The 17,849-nt window shown below is 42.0% G+C and overlaps 1 protein-coding gene across 3 annotated transcripts in view; it reads right to left on the bottom strand.

Moving 5' to 3' along the window:
• TMEM50B (transmembrane protein 50B) overlaps positions 1-17,849 on the bottom strand; it is a 29,331-nt gene that overhangs the window by 10,024 nt on the left and 1,458 nt on the right. For 2 of the 3 annotated variants that reach the window (XM_025378695.1, XM_025378698.1), the window contains exons 2-5: positions 9,441-9,580; positions 7,653-7,765; positions 5,627-5,694; positions 751-843 (exon numbers count right to left, since the gene is read on the bottom strand). In XM_025378695.1, coding sequence (XP_025234480.1) covers positions 751-843; positions 5,627-5,694; positions 7,653-7,765; positions 9,441-9,539 — 373 coding nt within the window. In that variant the 5' untranslated portion in view covers positions 9,540-9,580. The remainder of the gene's footprint in view (positions 1-750; positions 844-5,626; positions 5,695-7,652; positions 7,766-9,440; positions 9,581-17,849) is intronic. The other variant, XM_025378696.1, reaches the window with a different exon arrangement.

Below are 17,849 nucleotides of genomic sequence, written 5' to 3'. Positions count from 1 at the left end.
AGAGCGAGACTCTATCTCCAAAAAAAAAAAGTACAAGATTAGGTTGGACAGAGAAGGTGTTTATGAAAAGAAAGATTACTGATAATCCATAGATTATCAGATAAGGGGTCTATGCCCCTTATCTGAAATCCCTGGGGCAAGATGTATTTTGGGATTCAGAATTCTTCAGATTTAAGAACAGTAAGGCAAAGCACATATACTGCATAGCACTGCCAGCTGGGTATGGATAAGCATCCTATAACCTAATACATCTATTTTCATTCCTACAACAAAACATTTGAATACTGACACTAAATGGGATAAAGAAAACAGTGAGCCCTGTGTCAGTTTAGGTCAGGTTTTGCTGCCAAACTAGTTATAAATAACTTGATTTTCAGCATTTTGTGGATTTTAGAATTATATATAAGGGACTGTACACCTGTACTGCTTTCTCACTTGTTCTACTGCAACTCCCAGTAAATGGGCCTCTAGCATAAAATCCTGGCTATCCTAAGGTAAGGAAGGAAAGCAGAAAGTCTGGAGATGGCTGAGAGATACCAGCTTTGTCAGTGGCTTGGATTTCCTAACCAGAGCTATCCTACTGCACTGTGTTCCCACTGACAAGTTTTATTAAACAACTCATGTATCTTCACACAGAGTAGTATCTTCAATCTAACTGAGTAATGATACTAAATTGTACTCAAGGTAGAGTTAGCCAAATATAAAAGACATATCTGAATCTCTCCTATAAAATACAGGAAGAATACTTACTTTGGGTAACATATGCACCAAAAAGAATCCACATGGAAGCAATAAGTGACCCAAACATCAACATGAAACCAATGAAAAGCCAAACTCGAGCACCTGTGTGGAGAAGAGGCTTATGATTTTGTTCATTTTTACAGCCCTATAACGTCTTAGGAATACATAACACTAGAAGCCCTGTTAGCCTTATATGTATTATGCATATCAAAGATAGTCATATATTTATATAAATCTGCTCTAAGTTAAATGAATGATGATTTAAAAAAAAAAAAAAAAACTAAAAGAAGTTAAACCATACATGGAAAAGGAAAAAAAGTAAGTTACCTTTTTACTGACTAGAGAAATGAATGCCCTAACTAAAAAATTACGCTGCTGTATATATTATCAAAATAACTGCCCTATTAAAAGTAGCATATGCATTCTGGATAGCCATCATCACAAAGGAATGAGAGACGTCAAATGAAGAAGGACTAATATGTCCCTTTTTAATCAATAATAAGCTTCTGTAATCACACCATTACTCAATATAGTACAAATAATGGCCATTCTTTAGAGTATATTCAGGCTTGTTTATTGCTGAGGTAGCCAATCTGTACCACATATTCATGAAAACTTCAAAATCAGAAGCATCTCTTCAACCCTGTATTGAACAAAATTCTAGATGTCAATAATGTAATCATCTGGACACCCGAGTAGATTCAACACATTTTTAGGAAAGCAGGTTAACACTTGCACCAGACCCTGTTCACAGGTATACTGACAGCCCCATCACCTCTGCAAGGGGAACAAAGCTCCACTGAAGTAAAAATAAAATCCTAGCCAACTTCCATAACAGAAAACTAAATTTGCCTCAGTTGCAAATATTTTGTTACCACTGAATAGATTCATTTTAGACACTAGATAAGGAGGAAACACTGATCAAAGTTCATGATGGTTAGAACAGCTGATATTTGAGAGAAACAGATCTCTATATTATCTAAATTTTATTACAATACTAAGCAGATCTCCAGAAATAAAAACAGTAATGTTTAATGCTTTGGAGAAATACAATCTCTAAATTATATTCAATTATAGCTTTTATCTAATGTGAATAAAAGGAACTATTAAAAATCCTTAAAGGCCGGGCACAGTAGCTCACACCTGTAATCCTAGAAATTTGGGAGGCCAAGGTGGGCGGATTGCCTGAGCTCAGGAGTTTGAGACCAGCCTTGGCAACATGGTAAAACCCCATCTCTACTAAAAGAACAAAAAATCAATTGGGCGTGGTGGCAGGTGCCTGTAGTCCCAGCCATTCAAGAAGCTGAGGCAAGAGAATTGCTTGAACCTGAGAGGCAGAGGTTGCAGTGAGCCAAGATCCTGCCACTGCACTCTGGCCTGCATAACAAAGCAAAACTCTGTTTCCCCCCCCCCCAAAAAAAAAAAAAAAAAAAAAAAAACCTTACAATTATTTTGCATCATGTCCTTTATTTATAGCTATATACATTAAACTTTCTAATAGAATTAAACAAGAAAAAAGTTTCTCTTGAAAAATAAGTACGTCTGAGGGCATATTAACAAAAAGAGAAAAAAAAGAAAAAGAAGTATGCTTTTGTTTAGCAAAAAAATAAAACTATAATATTTTCTCGTTTGCTCTGGCTACAAGGAAGCTCTGAGCTAAGGTTAATGACAATTAAAAGCATCCATCTTGTCCCAGGTTCTAAGTACAACGATCATTTTTCTACCTAGTTCTGGTTCCTTTTTATGGTTTTATTATTTACCTGTTTCATTTATAGTATATTTATTATTTTGATACTTTCCTATTAATTCCTCTGGGAACTAAATAGAGATGGTTTACAAATAAACCACTTAAGGAGTACAAAAGCTAAAGAGTAGCAACACCTGGGCATGACTCTAAGACAGTTTGTCCTTAATTTCTGAAGCACTAGACAGAAACTGCACTATATGCACAATATATAAACTGCACTGTTAATTTTAACAGAATAGGGAATATCATAGAATAATCACTTAGTGAGGGTAAAAACGATGGGCCTGGGAACCAGACAGACCAAAGACAAATACAGGTTCCACTTTTAAGTTAAAAAACTTTGGATAAGTTACAATGAAACTTCCTATAAAAAACGGGTAATAGTGGCCAGCCACAGTGGCTTACACGGGTAATCCCAACTACTCTGGAGGCTGAAGGGGGAGGACTGCTTGAGCCCAGGAGTTCCAGGCTTTTCTGCGCTATGATCACACCACTGCCCCCTAGCCTGGGTGACAGAGCAAGACCCTGTCTCAAAAAAAGATAATAGTAACATAATTCACAGCAATGTCCCTGGAATATTCTTTAAAGAAAAATGATGGAGTACATTATTGTATGCTCTACATACAACATCTTCACTTGCTAATATATATTATTTTTTCTTTACCTTCCCTCATTCCTGACATTACTGCTGAGGCTGACACACAGGATATGCTAAAAAGTGAGCGCAATTGCATGCGCATACACACACTTTAAACTTAGGTTCATCTGTCATTTGTCATTATATCCTCTCGCGAATTCTCCATGGATTCCAGTAGAAGTGAGGTTATAAAATCTACATCAGCATTAAAGTATCAGGTAGAAGGCTGGGCATGGTGGCTCATGCCTGTAATCCCAGCACTTTGGGAGGCCAAGGCGGGTGGATCACCTGAGGTCAGGAGTTCGAGACCAGCCTGGCCAACATGGTGAAACCCAGTTTCTACTAAAAATACAAAAATTAGCCAAGCGTGGTGGCAGGCACCTGTAATCCCAGCTACTCAAGAGGCTGAGGCAGAAGAATTGCTGGAGCCTGGGAGGCGGATGATGCAGTGAGCTGAGATTATACTACTGCACTCCAGCCTGGGTGACAGAGTAAGACTCCATCTCAAAAAAAATACATACAAAATTAAAAAAATAAGACGCCAAGTAGAAAAGCAAGCTAAGCTCTTCACAGCTGCTTTATTTGGTTTAAAAGGCTATGATACTTACCATATGATCCCATTTATATGAAAGAGCAGAAAAGGCAAAGCTACCATCATAGAAAGTATATCAGTGGTGACCAGGAGGTGAGGGGAAGGGGATTAACTATAAAAAGGGGTATGAAGGAACTTTTTGGTGTTCTATATCATGATTGTAGTGGTAGTTACACAACTGTAACTGTACACATTTGTTCAAACTCATCAAACTGTACACTTTAAATTGGTGGATTCTGGTCAGGCGTGGTGGCTCATGCCTGTAATCCCAGCACTTTGGGAGGCTGATAACTTGAGGACAGGTGGATAGCTTGAGGCCAGGAGATCAAGACCAGCCTGAACCACATGGTAAAACCCTGTCTCTACAAAAAATAAATAAATTAGCTGGGCGTGATGGCATGTCCCTATAATCACAACTGCTTGAGAAACTGAGGTGGGAGGATCACTTGAGTCCCAGGCTGTGGAGGCTGCAGTGAGCCAAGATTGTGCCACTGCACTCCAGCCTGGGGGACAGAGAGACTCTATCTCAAAAAAATTTCATAAAATAATAGTGAATTATATTATACTTAAATTATATTCAGTTAAGCTGACAAAAAGAAAAAATATACACGTGGTACCAAACCAGACAAAGTGACCAAATGGTTCTAGATGGGAAACAAGTACAGCATGGTGGCTAAAAGCATGGGCTCTGGAGTGTTCAATCACTGTCAGTGTTCAATCCTGGCTCCACCACTTACTTGCTCTGTGACTTTGGACACATTATTTAAGCCCACTGTACCTTAATTTCTTCATATTATAATGTAAATTTGTTTGTTTGTTTTTGAGACAGAGTTTCGCTCTTGTTACCCAGGCTGGAGTGCAATGAGGTGATCTTGGCTCACTGCAACCTCCGCCTCCCGGGTACAAGCGATTCTCTTGCCTCAGTCTTCCAAGTAGCTGGGACTACAGAAGTGAGTCAACACGCCTGGCTAATTTTGTATTTTTTTTTTAAGTAGAGACGGGGTTTCTCCATGTTGGCGAAGCTGGTCTTAAACTCCTGACCTTAGGTGATCCACCCGTCTCAGCCTCCCAAAGTGCTGGAATTACAGGTGTGAGCTACCATGCCCGGCCGTAAATTTTTAAAAAACACAATTGGGCCAGGCACAGTGGCTCACTCCTGTAATCCTAGCACTTTGGGAGGCCAAGGTGGGCAGATCACCTGATCAACATGTAGAAACCCCATCTCTACTAAACCTACAAAACTAGGCAGGCATGGTGGCGCATGCCTGTAATCCCAGTTACTCTGGAGGCTGAGGCAGGAGAATCGCTTGAACCCAGGAGGTGGAGGTTGCGGTGAGCCAAAAACGCACCACTGCACTCCAGCCTGGGCAAGAAAAGCGAAATTCCATCTGAAAAAAAAAAAAGGATGATAATTCAAATGAATTCAAACTAAAAAAACTAATTTATGTGTAGACAAATAGCATCTTTCCTCTGAACAATTTTGTTGCAGTCTGTGGGTGGCTACTCAGGTGATCAGAAGTGAATGTAAAGACACTGTAGTCCTAGGTTCGATCCCCTAATGTGTTCATTATTTTCCGTTAATAATCACAGTCAGCCATCTTGTAAGTAGCATTATTGGTCAACAACTGGGATAAGAATAAATCCATCATTAGCACTGGAGTCCAAGATCCATCTGAATAGCAACATTTTTTATCTATATCATGGGCAGTGTAACATGACAAAAATAATAACTTCCAGCAATAACTTACTTTCTTAAGGATTTGAATAACACTAAAACTTGTTTTTAAAGCAAATAAAAAATATTCCATATAATCATCACCAGTCCTGAATAAAGACTCACAAGAGAGGCTTTTTTTCTGGTGACAAATTTCTATTTTGTTAACACATTAACAGCTCAAAGTATCTTTACCTGTTCTTCCTAAACAGCCGCTTTCATAGCTATCACCTCTCACCTGAGCATTGGATACAGCATTTATCCTAGAACAGTACAAAATCATTAAATGAATTTCAGTATTTGCTGTTAAAATACTCAAATATTTATATATCACTTAGAAAACAGATTATTTCATAACTAAAATCAATATATGAATAATTTAACATCTTTTAACCTAATAAAAATGCTAGTGGATAGAAATGTTACATTAGTCTTATTTTTCATAAAGTACACCCAGAAAACACACTTATTTTAAGAGATTTCTATCACTTGTCTGCAGAGATTATACAAGAGGGGCCAGTTTTCTGGTTTCTTTGTCTGTTTCACATTTATACATGAATGACTCACTGCTATCCCATTTCAAGGTTCTCATTATTATCAAGAGTTAAACAGTTTCTCCTTGTGTTAAAAGTCAAGTGATTTTCTATGATCCATTCCTTAAGCTCAGAGAAAATGTAGTTTATGTAATATGCCCACTTTATTCAGCTTCCCCTTTCATTTTTGTTAGAGCAAGGTCCATTAATTAGTAGCAGGAATTTCCTTTTTTTAGCAGTCACAATGGATATAAGTAGTTCCAGTTCCCATAATATAACCTTTTTAAACTCCTGGCCAGGTGTGGTGGCTTAAACCTGTAATTCCAGCACTTTGAGAGGCCAAGGCAGGTGAATCACAAGGTCAGGAGTTCAACGCCAGCCTGGCCAACACAGTGAAACCACCGTCTCTACTAAAAATGCAAAATATTAGCTGGGTGTAGTAGCAGGCACCTGTAATCCCAGCTACTTGGGAGGCTGGGGCAGGAGAAGCACTTGAACCCAGGAGGCAGAGGTTGCAGTGAACTGAGATCGCACCACTGCGGTCCAGCCCAAACAACAGAGTAAGACTCTGTCTCAAAAAAAAACAATAATAATAAAACCTCCTGACAGTATAAGGAAATGATGTAATCTTAATGTTTAATATTTTTTAATTGTTAAAAGACATCCATAAAAAGCTTCCAAGTTTTATGAAATGAGGTAACATAAACTTAAAAATAATTTAAAATAAAAGCTACAAACAAATCTCTTTGAGATCAGTCTTGCCTTTTCCTCTAACACTGGCAAACACAGCCAAGTAGCACATTAAAAAAAATAATAATAATACTGCAAGGTAAAAGTTGAGTGTACTACAACACCTATGGACGATTCACTACTAAAAAATACAGAAATGTAACGTGTTTCATTAAATCTCAGAGGCCATGAGTTTTAAGATACACCATTAATTTTTAATGCTGACAAGAAATAAAAATGTTATCAATTATAATTCTAATTATATTAAATATACTAATTATATACTGACTGCAAGATGCATCCTGATATTCAGAGGTATTAAAATGCAAAAAAGTAGATCTTGGAACTGACAAAATATGTAACTGACCAGATTAAAAAATATGAGGAAAAAAAATCACAAGATAATCGTTATAGGTGCTAAAAAGATATATGCCCAAATCCAACACTCATTCTTGGTTAAAAAAAAAAATCGTAATAAAATGGGAATTATGTATGCATCATGTTAAAAAATAATCTATCAAATAAATCAAAAAGTTATTCAAGAAAGCACTGCACATTAACAGGAAAGTATTTTTAGAAAAATCGGCCGGGCGCGGTGGCTCAAGCCTGTAATCCCAGCACTTTGGGAGGCCGAGACGGGCGGATCACGAGGTCAGGAGATCGAGACCATCCTGGCTAACCTGGTGAAACCCCGTCTCTACTAAAAAATACAAAAAACTAGCCGGGCGAGGTGGCGGGCGCCTGTAGTCCCAGCTACTCAGGAGGCTGAGGGAGGAGAATGGCGTGAACCCGGGAGGCGGAGCTTGAAGTGAGCTGAGATCTGGCCACTGCACTCCAGCCTGGGCGACAGAGCGAGACTCCGTCTCAAAAAAAAATAAAATAAAATAAAAATAAAAATAAAAATAAAAAAAGAAAAAAAAGAAAAATCATATTGATTACAGAATTATCATCATACTTACATGAAGAAAGCCAATGTGGAAAATACACCACATGTGTGAAAGGCATGGTTCAACTGTTCTGGCTTAGGATACACCACAGCTGCATCAATCATTATCCACCAGCCTGTAAAAAACTTAAAACACAGCCCAAGTTACTGAAACACTGAAACTCTTGCTGGCACAATACCTGCTTTTTAACATTCCTTTTGTCCTACAGATCATATAAATGGGCCGGGTACAAAGGCTCACGCCTGTAATCTCAGCACTTTGGGAGGCCGAGGCAGGTGGATCACTTGAGGTCAGGAGTTCGAGACCAGCCTGGCCATCATGGTGAAACCTCACCTCTACTAAAAATACAAGGCTGGGCGTCGTGGCTCACGTCTGTAATCCCAGCACTTTGGGAGGCCAACACAGGCAAATTACCTGAGGTCAGGAATTTGAGACCAGTCTGGTCAACATGGTGAAACCTTGTCTCTACTAAAAGTACAAAAATTAACTAGGCAGGGTGGCAGGCACACATAATCCTGCCTACTCAGGAGGCTGAGGCAGGAGAATCACTTGAACCCAGGAGGTGGAGGCTACAATGAGCTGAGATCACGCCACTGCACTCCAGCTTGGATGACAGAGTGAAACTCTGTCTCGAAAAAATTCAAATACAAATACAAAAATTAGCTGGGCATGGTGGCATGTGCTTCTAATCCTAGCTACTTCGGAGGCTGAGGCACAAGAACTGCTTGAACCTGGGAAGTCGGAAGCAGAGGCTGCAGTGAGCAGACGGCTTCACAATTATCGTCAGTTCTTGCTCTGCTTTATTTCATTCTATTGGACTTAAGTGTAGAACTGTACATTCAAAGAGATGAATTTTTAAAATGTAAACAAATAAAGAAATTTGCTTCCAAAAAATGCAGTGGGAGCCAGAAGTGGTAGTGTAGAAAATCTGTAGTCCCAGCTACTTGGGAGACTGAAGCAGGAAGATTGCTTGAGACCATGAATCTGAAGCCGTAGCACACTACAATCATACCTGTGAATAGCCACTGTACTCCAGTGGCTGTACAACATAGCAAGACCTTGTCTCTTTAAAAAAAAAAAGTGCGGCCAGGGAGTGGTTGATGGAATTATACAGCAAGACAGGTCCTGATTTTGGGGTGGTGGTGTTTTTTTTTTTTTAAGCTGGATGATAGATACATGGGATAAAGGAGGAGACGGAACCTTTATAACATTCTGCCTACTTTTGTTTTATGCTTGTCATTTTCAATAATAAAAAGTTAAAAAAAAAATGATGGAAAGAAAATTAAACAATAGTTTCCTTCACAAATGTCTTCCTCTGATATTTCCCTGGTGTTGCAGCTGGGGAAACAGAGATGGTATTTCTTCCCTAGAGCCGCTGTAGGGCTTCAGTTCTAATGGAGCCTAAGGTTGTCATTATTATCTGCAGAGTACTGTCACTGTTGTCTGACCTTCAATAAGTCACAACAATAATTTTGTGTTACATTAAATCCTGAGCCTTTAAGGATCTTAAAGTACTTATATACATTGTATCACTAAGTTAAAAATGCTATTGCCTATAATAATTATATTATCACTGAAACTGAAGAAAAGATATTAAGTACACGTTTACAAAGTCAAAATGAATCCAGGGCCTACCATACTCTGCTTAGCAATAGTATCTAGAACTCTGATTAATTATCTATACAAAACAGCAGTGAAATAAATAGTTCTGGAAAGCCATTCTCAGTTCAAAGGAACTGGCATTGATTTCCAGGGCAAAAGGTAAGGGATAAATGTCACCAACCTGTCTTTCTCACTTACCAATATACCTGCGACAACAGACGCCACAGCATTTCTTCTCTCGCTCCAGTCAATACACTCACATTCTGGCCAACGAAAATTGTCTAGGAAGCCTGCCATTTTTACTTCTTAAGCATAAATGTTTCATTAAATGCTGTATCCTACAAACAGAAAGACAAAAACTAATCAACCCAAGACAATGTTTTCTAAAAGTAAAATATCTTACTCCTTTACTTTAGGTCCTATTCTACTATAGTTAAGAAAAATTCAATACTTCAACAAGTACCTAATTGAGATGTATACAGGACTATGCTAGGACACAAGGGGGAGATTGCTATTTGATAAATGAGCACTGTGGTTTTAAAACATGTCTAGGAGCTAGGTGACGTGGCTCACGCCTATTATTCCAGCACTTTGGGAGGCCGAAGTGGGCAGATCACTTGAGGCCAGGAGTTTGAGACCAGCCTGGCCAATACTATGAAACCCTGACTCTACTAAATATACGAAAAATTAACTGGGCCTGGTGGCACATGCCTGTAATTACAGCTACTTGGGAGGCTGAGACACAAGAATTGCTTGAACATGGAAGGAGAGATTGCAGTGCAAGATCATGCCACTGCACTCCAGCCTGGGCAACAGAGCAAGACTCTGTCACAAAAATAAATAAATAAATGAAATAAATTAAACATGTCCAAAATATTTGACACTTCTTCCATTGAGAGGTGGATTTATGTCCTACCTCTGAATTTGGGTCAACAAGAAAGACTAGTTGACCAGTAGAGTAGAGGAAGTGATGCTAAGTAACTTCTGCCATGCAACTTCCAAGATCAGGTCACAGAAGGCAACGGACCATCTGCCTGGTTCTCTGGAACACTAATGCTCGGGCTACCATGCTGTAAGGAGACCATTTATAGGTGTTCTGACCCACAGTTCCAGTTGAGGTCCCAGCTAATAGCTAGTACTAACTGCCAGACATGTGAGTAAAGACACGTCTCTACTAAAAATACAAAATTAGCCGTGAGTGGTGGCGCATGCCTATAATCCCAGTTACTTGGGAGGCTGAGGCAGGAGAATCACTTGGACCCAGGAGGCGGAGGTTGCAGTGAGCTGAGATCTCGCCACTGCACTCCACCCTGGGTGATAGAGCGAGACTCTGTCTCCAAAAAAAGAAAAGAAGTTAGAAGACCAGTAAAAAAGATTCACATATAAATAACACAGGTATTTTAGAAACTACACAGGAAACAGAAGAGAAAAAAGAATCAACAAAATATTTCAAGAAAATTTCCCCAGAATAAAAGTTCTTGTATTTCCAGATTTAAAGTACCCATTGAATACTTAAGTAATGGAGTAAACCCACACTTCATTTTAAATTTCAAAACACTGAGGTCAAAGTGTAGATTCTATAAGTTTGCAGATACCAAAAAAACCAGGTCGCATACAAAGGCTTTTGGAATTCGTGTGTGTGTTTGTGTGTGTGTGTCTGAGAGAGAGAGAGAGAGAGAGAGAGACAGACAGACAGAGAGAGAGACAGGGTCTCGCTCTGTCACCCAGGCTGGAGTGCAGTGGCATGATCACAGCTTACTGCAGCCTCTACCTGCTGGGCTCAAGTGATCCTCCCACTGCAGCCCCCGGAACAGCTGGGACTACAAGCACACACTACCACACCCAGCTAATTTTTTATAGAGATGGGATTTTGCCATATTGCCCAGGCTAGTCTTGAACTTCTGGACTTAAGCAATCCACCCACTGCAGCCTCCCAAAGTGCTGGGATTACAGGCGTGAGCCACCATGCCTGGCCCTCAGCTTGGAATTCTTAACAGTAAAACCACAAGCAAGATGACAATGGGGCAGTAAATTCAAAACTCTGTAGGACAATTATTTCCAAGCAAAAGATTTTTACCAGTCAAAATATGAATCAAGTATGAGGATAGCATCAAAACATATTCAGAAGCATTTTGAGAGGCCAATGCAGGCCTCTCACTTGAAGCCAGGAGTTCAGGACCAGCCCGGCCAACAAGGCGAAATCCCGTCTCTATTTAAACAACAACAACAAAATATTCAGACACACAAGGTCTCCAAAAAATGTAACTATTCTTGTCAAGAAGCTACTGGAGTTTGAGCTTCAACAGGGAGAGTGAATTAATAAAAGAGAATATGGGATACAGGAAAGATCCTGCACAGAAGAACTAAAGAGAATCCAGCTGTGCCCCAGAAGCAGCAGATAATCAGGCCAGACTGCAGCAGTGTAACTCAGGAGATAACGTCCTGGCTGGTATAGCAGTTTTTTGTGGGGGATTTTGTGCCTTTATAAAAAACAATCTTTTAAAAAAATCCACTGGAATATAGCAGCTTTTGAAGCTGAGGACTGAATGCTCCAAGAACTTGGCCCAGAGCCTATCTGTACTCACGGGGGCTTGGCTTGATCCTGAGCATATGCTGATGCAGTTCCTGCTCTCCTGCAAGGCGTGCAGCCTTCGTCAGCAGACGACACTCACTTCCCCCACAGAGAGGTTCTGCTTTCACCTACCCTGTTAACTACAGGTAGGCCATGGTGAGCTAAGAAGCAGAAAATGCAGAGAAGCCCACTCCTTCTGACCTTATTTTTGTTGTCTTTCCATTACGTGGTCCACTAGAACCTTCCAGATACCCTGACTGAGGTGACCCCCCTTTCCTAGGACTCATAACACAGCACATAAACTTCCTCAGAAAGGCCCCCTGTAAACAGGTAAGGGATCTGAAGTCATTCTGTTCAGCTCATCTTTACTTGAAAACCTTCATCTAAGTGGCTATCCTTTCCTTAGTCAAGTTTGACCTTATAATTACAAAATGAGGCCAGGCATGGTGGCTCATGCCTGTTATCCCAACACTTTGGGAGGCCGAGGCAGGTGGATCACGAGGTCAGGAGTTCGAGACCACCCTGGCCAACATAGTGAAACCCCATCTCTACTAAAAATACAAAAATTAGCCGGGCATGGTGGCACACACCTGAAACCTTGGCTACTCAGGAGACTGAGGCAGGAGAATTGCTTGAACCTGGAAGGTGGAGGTTGCAGTGAGCCAAGATGGCACCACTGCACTCCATCTGGGCAACTGAGCGAAACTCGGTCTCAAAAAAAAGCTCAGGCTGGGCGCGATGGCTCACACCTGTAATCCCAGCACTTTAGGAGGCCGAGACAGGCGGATCACGAGGTCAGGAGATCGAGATCATCCTGGCTAACACGGTGAAACTCCGTCTCTACTAAAAATACAAAAAAGTAGCCAGGCGAGGTGGCGGGTGCCTGTAGTCCCAGCTACTCGGGAGGCTGTGGCAGGAGAATGGTGTGAACCCAGGAGGCGGAGCTTGCAGTGAGCCGAGATTGCGCCCCTGCACTCCAGCCTGGGTGACAGAGTGAGATTCCATCTCAAAAAAAAAAAAAAAAAAAAAGAAAGCTCCAGCATTTTCTAATAAGTATGTCTGGACTTCATCTATGCTCTCAGGGACAGAACTTTGTTATTACAGTTTATTTAATGAACAACCCACTATTAATAAAGATGCAGACAGTTTATAGCCCTCTGGGGTTTAACTGCAGAAATTAATGAGGTGTTATGATTTTATAGCCTGGTAAGAAAATCAATCCCAAAGATATTATAATTTTGTTGCCCTGTGGAACATTAACCAATTAAACTAACTTAGTCATACTATTGAGACTTTTCTTTCCCTACAAACTGCATAAATACCGATTCCTTATATCCTTTTAAAACCAGCTCTTTGGCTGGGCACGGTGGCTCACACCTGTAATCCCAGCACTTTGGGAGGCCAAGGTGGGCAGATCACCTAAGGTCAGGGATTTGAGACCAGCCTGGCCAGCATGGTCAAAGCCCATCTATACTTAAAATACAAAAATTAGCCAGGCATGGTGGCGGGCGCCTGTAATCCTAGCTACTCAGAAGCCTGAGGCAGAACTGCTTGAGTCCGGGAGGAGAAGGTTGCAGTGAGCTGAGATCATGCCACTGCACCCCAGCCTGGGTGACAGAGCCAGACTCCAACTCAAAACAAAACAAAAACACAGCTCTCAAAACAAAAAAAAAAACTCTCAATAATAGTAAAACAAAACTGAAACACACTGCTTAACTATCCGCATGAGAATTGTGTTTCTAACACTATTCATTCAAAACAAAGGTGGCTCCCACCGGTAATCCCAGCACTTTGTGAGGCCGAGGCAGATGGACCACCTGAGGTCAGGAATTCAAGACCAGCCTGGCCAACCTGGAGAAACCAGGTTTCTACTAAAAATAAAAAAACTAGCCAGGTGTGGTGGTGGTCACCTGTAATCCCAGCTACTCCAGCGGCTGAGGCAGGAGAATCGCTTGAACCCAGAAGGCGAAGGCAGCAGTGAGCTAAGACTGTGCCAATGCACTCCAGCCTGGGTAACAGAGCAAGACTCTGTCTCAAAAAAAAAAAAAAAAAAACCACTAAATACACTGTTTAGGATATAGGAGTGTGTCTGCAAATTTATGTATATATTTGTAAACATTTATGCACATATGTATAAATGTATATGTACATGAATTTATATGTTTATGAATTTATGTATACATGCATAAAGCTTATTTTAAAAAGCAAGAGAAAGATAAACACAAAAATCAGGACAGAGGCTACCTCTGGAAGAAAAAAATGCAAACATTTTGTTCCCCCACCGCCGCCACCCCCAAGACGGAGTCTTGCTCTGTCACCCAGGATGGAGTGCAGTGGCATGATCTGGGCTCACTGCAACCTCCACCTCCCAGGTTCAAGCAATTCTCCTGCCTCAGCCCCCTGAGTAGCTGAGATTACAGGTGTCCACCACCACGACTGGCTAATTTTTATATTTTTGGTAGAGACAGGATTTCACATGTTGGCCAGGCGGGTCTCCGACACCCAGCCTTCAGTGATCTGCCTGTCTCAGCCTCCCAAGATGCTGGGACTACAGGTGTGAACCACTGCGCCTGGCCCAACATTTTGTTTCTTAATTTGGTAGTGGATACATAATGATCATTGCAATAGTATTCTTTAAATTTTACATGTTTTCTATATTTTTTGTACCTGAGATAAAATTTGCAATAAAAGAAATTACTTTTTTGTGTGTGTGTGTGAGATGGAGTCTCGCTCTGTCGCCCAGGCTGGAATGCAGTGGCACCATCTCGGCTCACTGTAACCTCCACCTCCTGGTTTCAAGCAGTTCTCTGCCTCCACCTCCCAAGTAGCTGGGATTACAGGCGCCCACCACCACAACTGGCTACTTTTTTGTATTTTTAGTAGAGACGGGGTTTCACCATCTTGGCCAGGCTGGTCTTGAACTCCTGACCACGCCCAGGAAGAAATTACTTTTAAAAAGAACAAGCAGCCGGGCGCGGTGGCTCACGCCTGTAATCCCAGCACTTTGGGAGGCCGAGACGGGCAGATCACGAGGTCAGGAGATGGAGACCATCCTCGCTAACACGGTAAAACCACATCTCTACTAAAAATACAAATAAATTAGCTGGGCATGGTAGCGGGCGCCTGTAGTCCCAGCTACTCAGGAGGCTGGGGCAGGAGAATGGCGTCAACCCGGGAGGCGGAGCTTGCAGTGAGCCAAGATTGCACCACTGGACTCCAGTCTAGGCGACAGAGCGAGACTCCGTCTCAAAAAAAAAAAAATATATATATATATATAGATATATATGGAGCCAAGGTGGGTGGATCACCTGCTGAGGTCGGGAGTTCAAGACCAGCCTGACCAACATGGAGAAACCCCGTCTCTGCTAAAAATACAAAATTAGCCGGGGTGGTGGCACATGTCTGTGATTCCAGCTACTCGGGAGGTTGAGGCAGGAGAATTGCTTGAACCTGGGAGATGGAGGTTGCGGTGAGCCAAGATCATGCCATTGCACTCCAGCCTGGGCAACAAGAGCAAAACTCCGTCTCTAAATAAATAAAATATATGGATATTAGAAATGCATTTAATTCCAATAGATTTAGCTACTGCTTTTAAATTATAAAATCTTTAAGTTATAATGTCAGGCGTGGTGGCTCATGCCTATAATCCCACCACTTTGGGAGGCTGGGGCAGGTGGATCATGAGGTCAGGAGATCAAGACCATCCTGGCTAACATGGTGAAACCCCATCTCTACCAAAAATACAAAAAATTAGCTGGGCGTGGTGGCAGGCGCCTGTAGTCCCAGCTACTCGGGAGGCTGAGGCAGGAGAATAGCGTGAACCGGGAAGGTGGAGCTTGCAGTGAGCAGAGATCGCGCCACTGCACTCCAGCCTGGGCAACAGAGCGAGACTCCATCTCAAAAAAAAAAAACAAACTTAAAGTTATAAAAAGATTCCTTGTGAAATAAAATTATATCAAAGTACAATCATCTGTTTATATTATCTACCTGAAACTTACCCTACAATGACAAAAAGATTTTCATAAAGCAATGCTTTTAATGGCTAAAACCCAGAAACAGCCAAAATGCCCATCAATAAGGAACCAAAAAATGTATATTAGGGTACATCCAAACAACAGTATACCCCACTACATTTTGAGAATGAGGCACGTTGGCTGGGCAGGATGGCTCACACCTGTAATCCCAGCACTCTGAGAGGCTGAGGCAGGTGGATAGCTTGAGCTCAGGAATTGAAGACCAGCCTGGGCAACATGAGGAACCCATCTCTACAAAAATTACAAAAATCAGGCGTGGTGGCACTCACCTATAGTCTCAGCTACTCGGGAGGCTGAGGTGGGAGAATCGTTTGAGCCCCAAGGCTGCAGTGAGCAGTGAGGGAACCACTGCACTCTACCCGGGGCAACACAGTCAGACCCAGTCTCCAAAGTGAGGGGTGGGGTTGCAGGGAAATGAGTTAGGTCTCTACGTGCTTAAGAAGGAAATGTGTCCTTATATTATCATCAGCTGCTGAGCAATATTATAGTATAATATCCTCCTAGGGAATTGAATTGAGGATGTAAAGAGTGAAAAGTGAAGAAACAAGGAATCCTAACTTGACATACCTCTGCGCTGAATTTTACTTGATATTCTTCTGTCATGTTTAAATGTTTTAAACAACCTGAATGTTACTTTAACCATTTAAAAAGGAAAATGGACTAGGTACGGTGGCTCACGCCTGTAATTCCAGCACTTTGGGAAGCCGAGGCAGGTAGACCACCTGAGATCAGGAGTTCAAGCCTCTACTAAAAATACAAAAATTAGCTGGGCATGGTGGGGGGCGTCTGTAATCCCAGCTACTTGGGAGGCTGAGACGGGAGAAACGTTTCAACCTGGGAGGCGGAGGTTGCAGTGAGCCACGATTGTGCCACTGCACTCCAGCCTGGGTGACAAGAGCGAAACTCTGCCTCAAAAAAATATATACATATAAATAAGTTAAAAACAAACTTTAGGCTGGGCACGGTGACTTACGCCTGTAATCCCAGCACTTTGGGAGGCCGAGGCGGGTGGATCATGAGGTCAGGAGATCGAGACCATCCTGGCTAACACGGTGAAACCTCGTATCTACTAAAAATACAAAAAATGAGCCTGACGTGGTGGTTGGTGCCTGTAGTCCCAGCTACTTGGGAGGCTGAGGCAGGAGAATGGCGTGAACCCAGGAGGCGGAGCTTGCAGTGAGCCGAGACTGCGCCACTGCACTCCAGCCTGGGCGACAGAGTGAGACTCCGTCTCAAAAAATAAATAAACAAGGCCGGGCGCGGTGGCTCAAGCCTGTAATCCCAGCACTTTGGGAGGCCGAGACGGGCGGATCACGAGGTCAGGAGATCGAGACCATCCTGGCTAACACGGTGAAACCCCGTCTCTACTAAAAATACAAAAACTTAGCCGGGCGTGGCGGCGGGCGCCTGTAGTCCCAGCTACTCGGGAGGCTGAGGCAGGAGAAGGGCGAACCCAGGGGGCGGAGCTTGCAGTGAGCTGAAATCTGGCCACTGCACTCCAGCCTGGGTGACAGAGCGAGACTCCGTCTCAAAAAAAAAAAAAAAAAAAAAAAACAAAAAAAAATAAATAAATAAATAAATAAACAAATAATAATAAACTTTAAAAGGCCAGGCGCGGTGCCCACGCCTGTAATCCCAGCATTTGGAGAGACCGAGGCGAGCAGATCACTTGAGGTCAGGAGTTCAAGACCAGCCTGGCCAACATGGTGAAACTCCCTCCCTTCTAAGAGTATAAAAATTAGCCGGACATGGGGGCAGGCGCCTGTGATCCCAGCTAGTCGGGAGGCTTGAGACTGTAAAATCCCTTTAACCCTAGAGGCATGGGTTGCAGTGAGCAAAGATCGCGCCACTGCACTCCAGCCTAGGCGACAGCGACAGTACTTGCAGCCTGGTCAACGAGTGAGACCCTGTCTCAAAAAAAAAAAAAAAAAGGAAAATGAGGATAAAATAAGATAAATTCTTAACCTTGGCCCCCAGAAGTGAATTCAGAATTCAGAAAAG

The sequence above is a fragment of the Theropithecus gelada genome, chromosome 3 (assembly GCF_003255815.1).
Source record: "Theropithecus gelada isolate Dixy chromosome 3, Tgel_1.0, whole genome shotgun sequence".
Classification (NCBI taxonomy): domain Eukaryota; kingdom Metazoa; phylum Chordata; class Mammalia; order Primates; family Cercopithecidae; genus Theropithecus; species Theropithecus gelada.
Note: the sequence above shows the minus strand (reverse complement) of the source record. Positions and strands in the feature narration are given on the sequence as shown.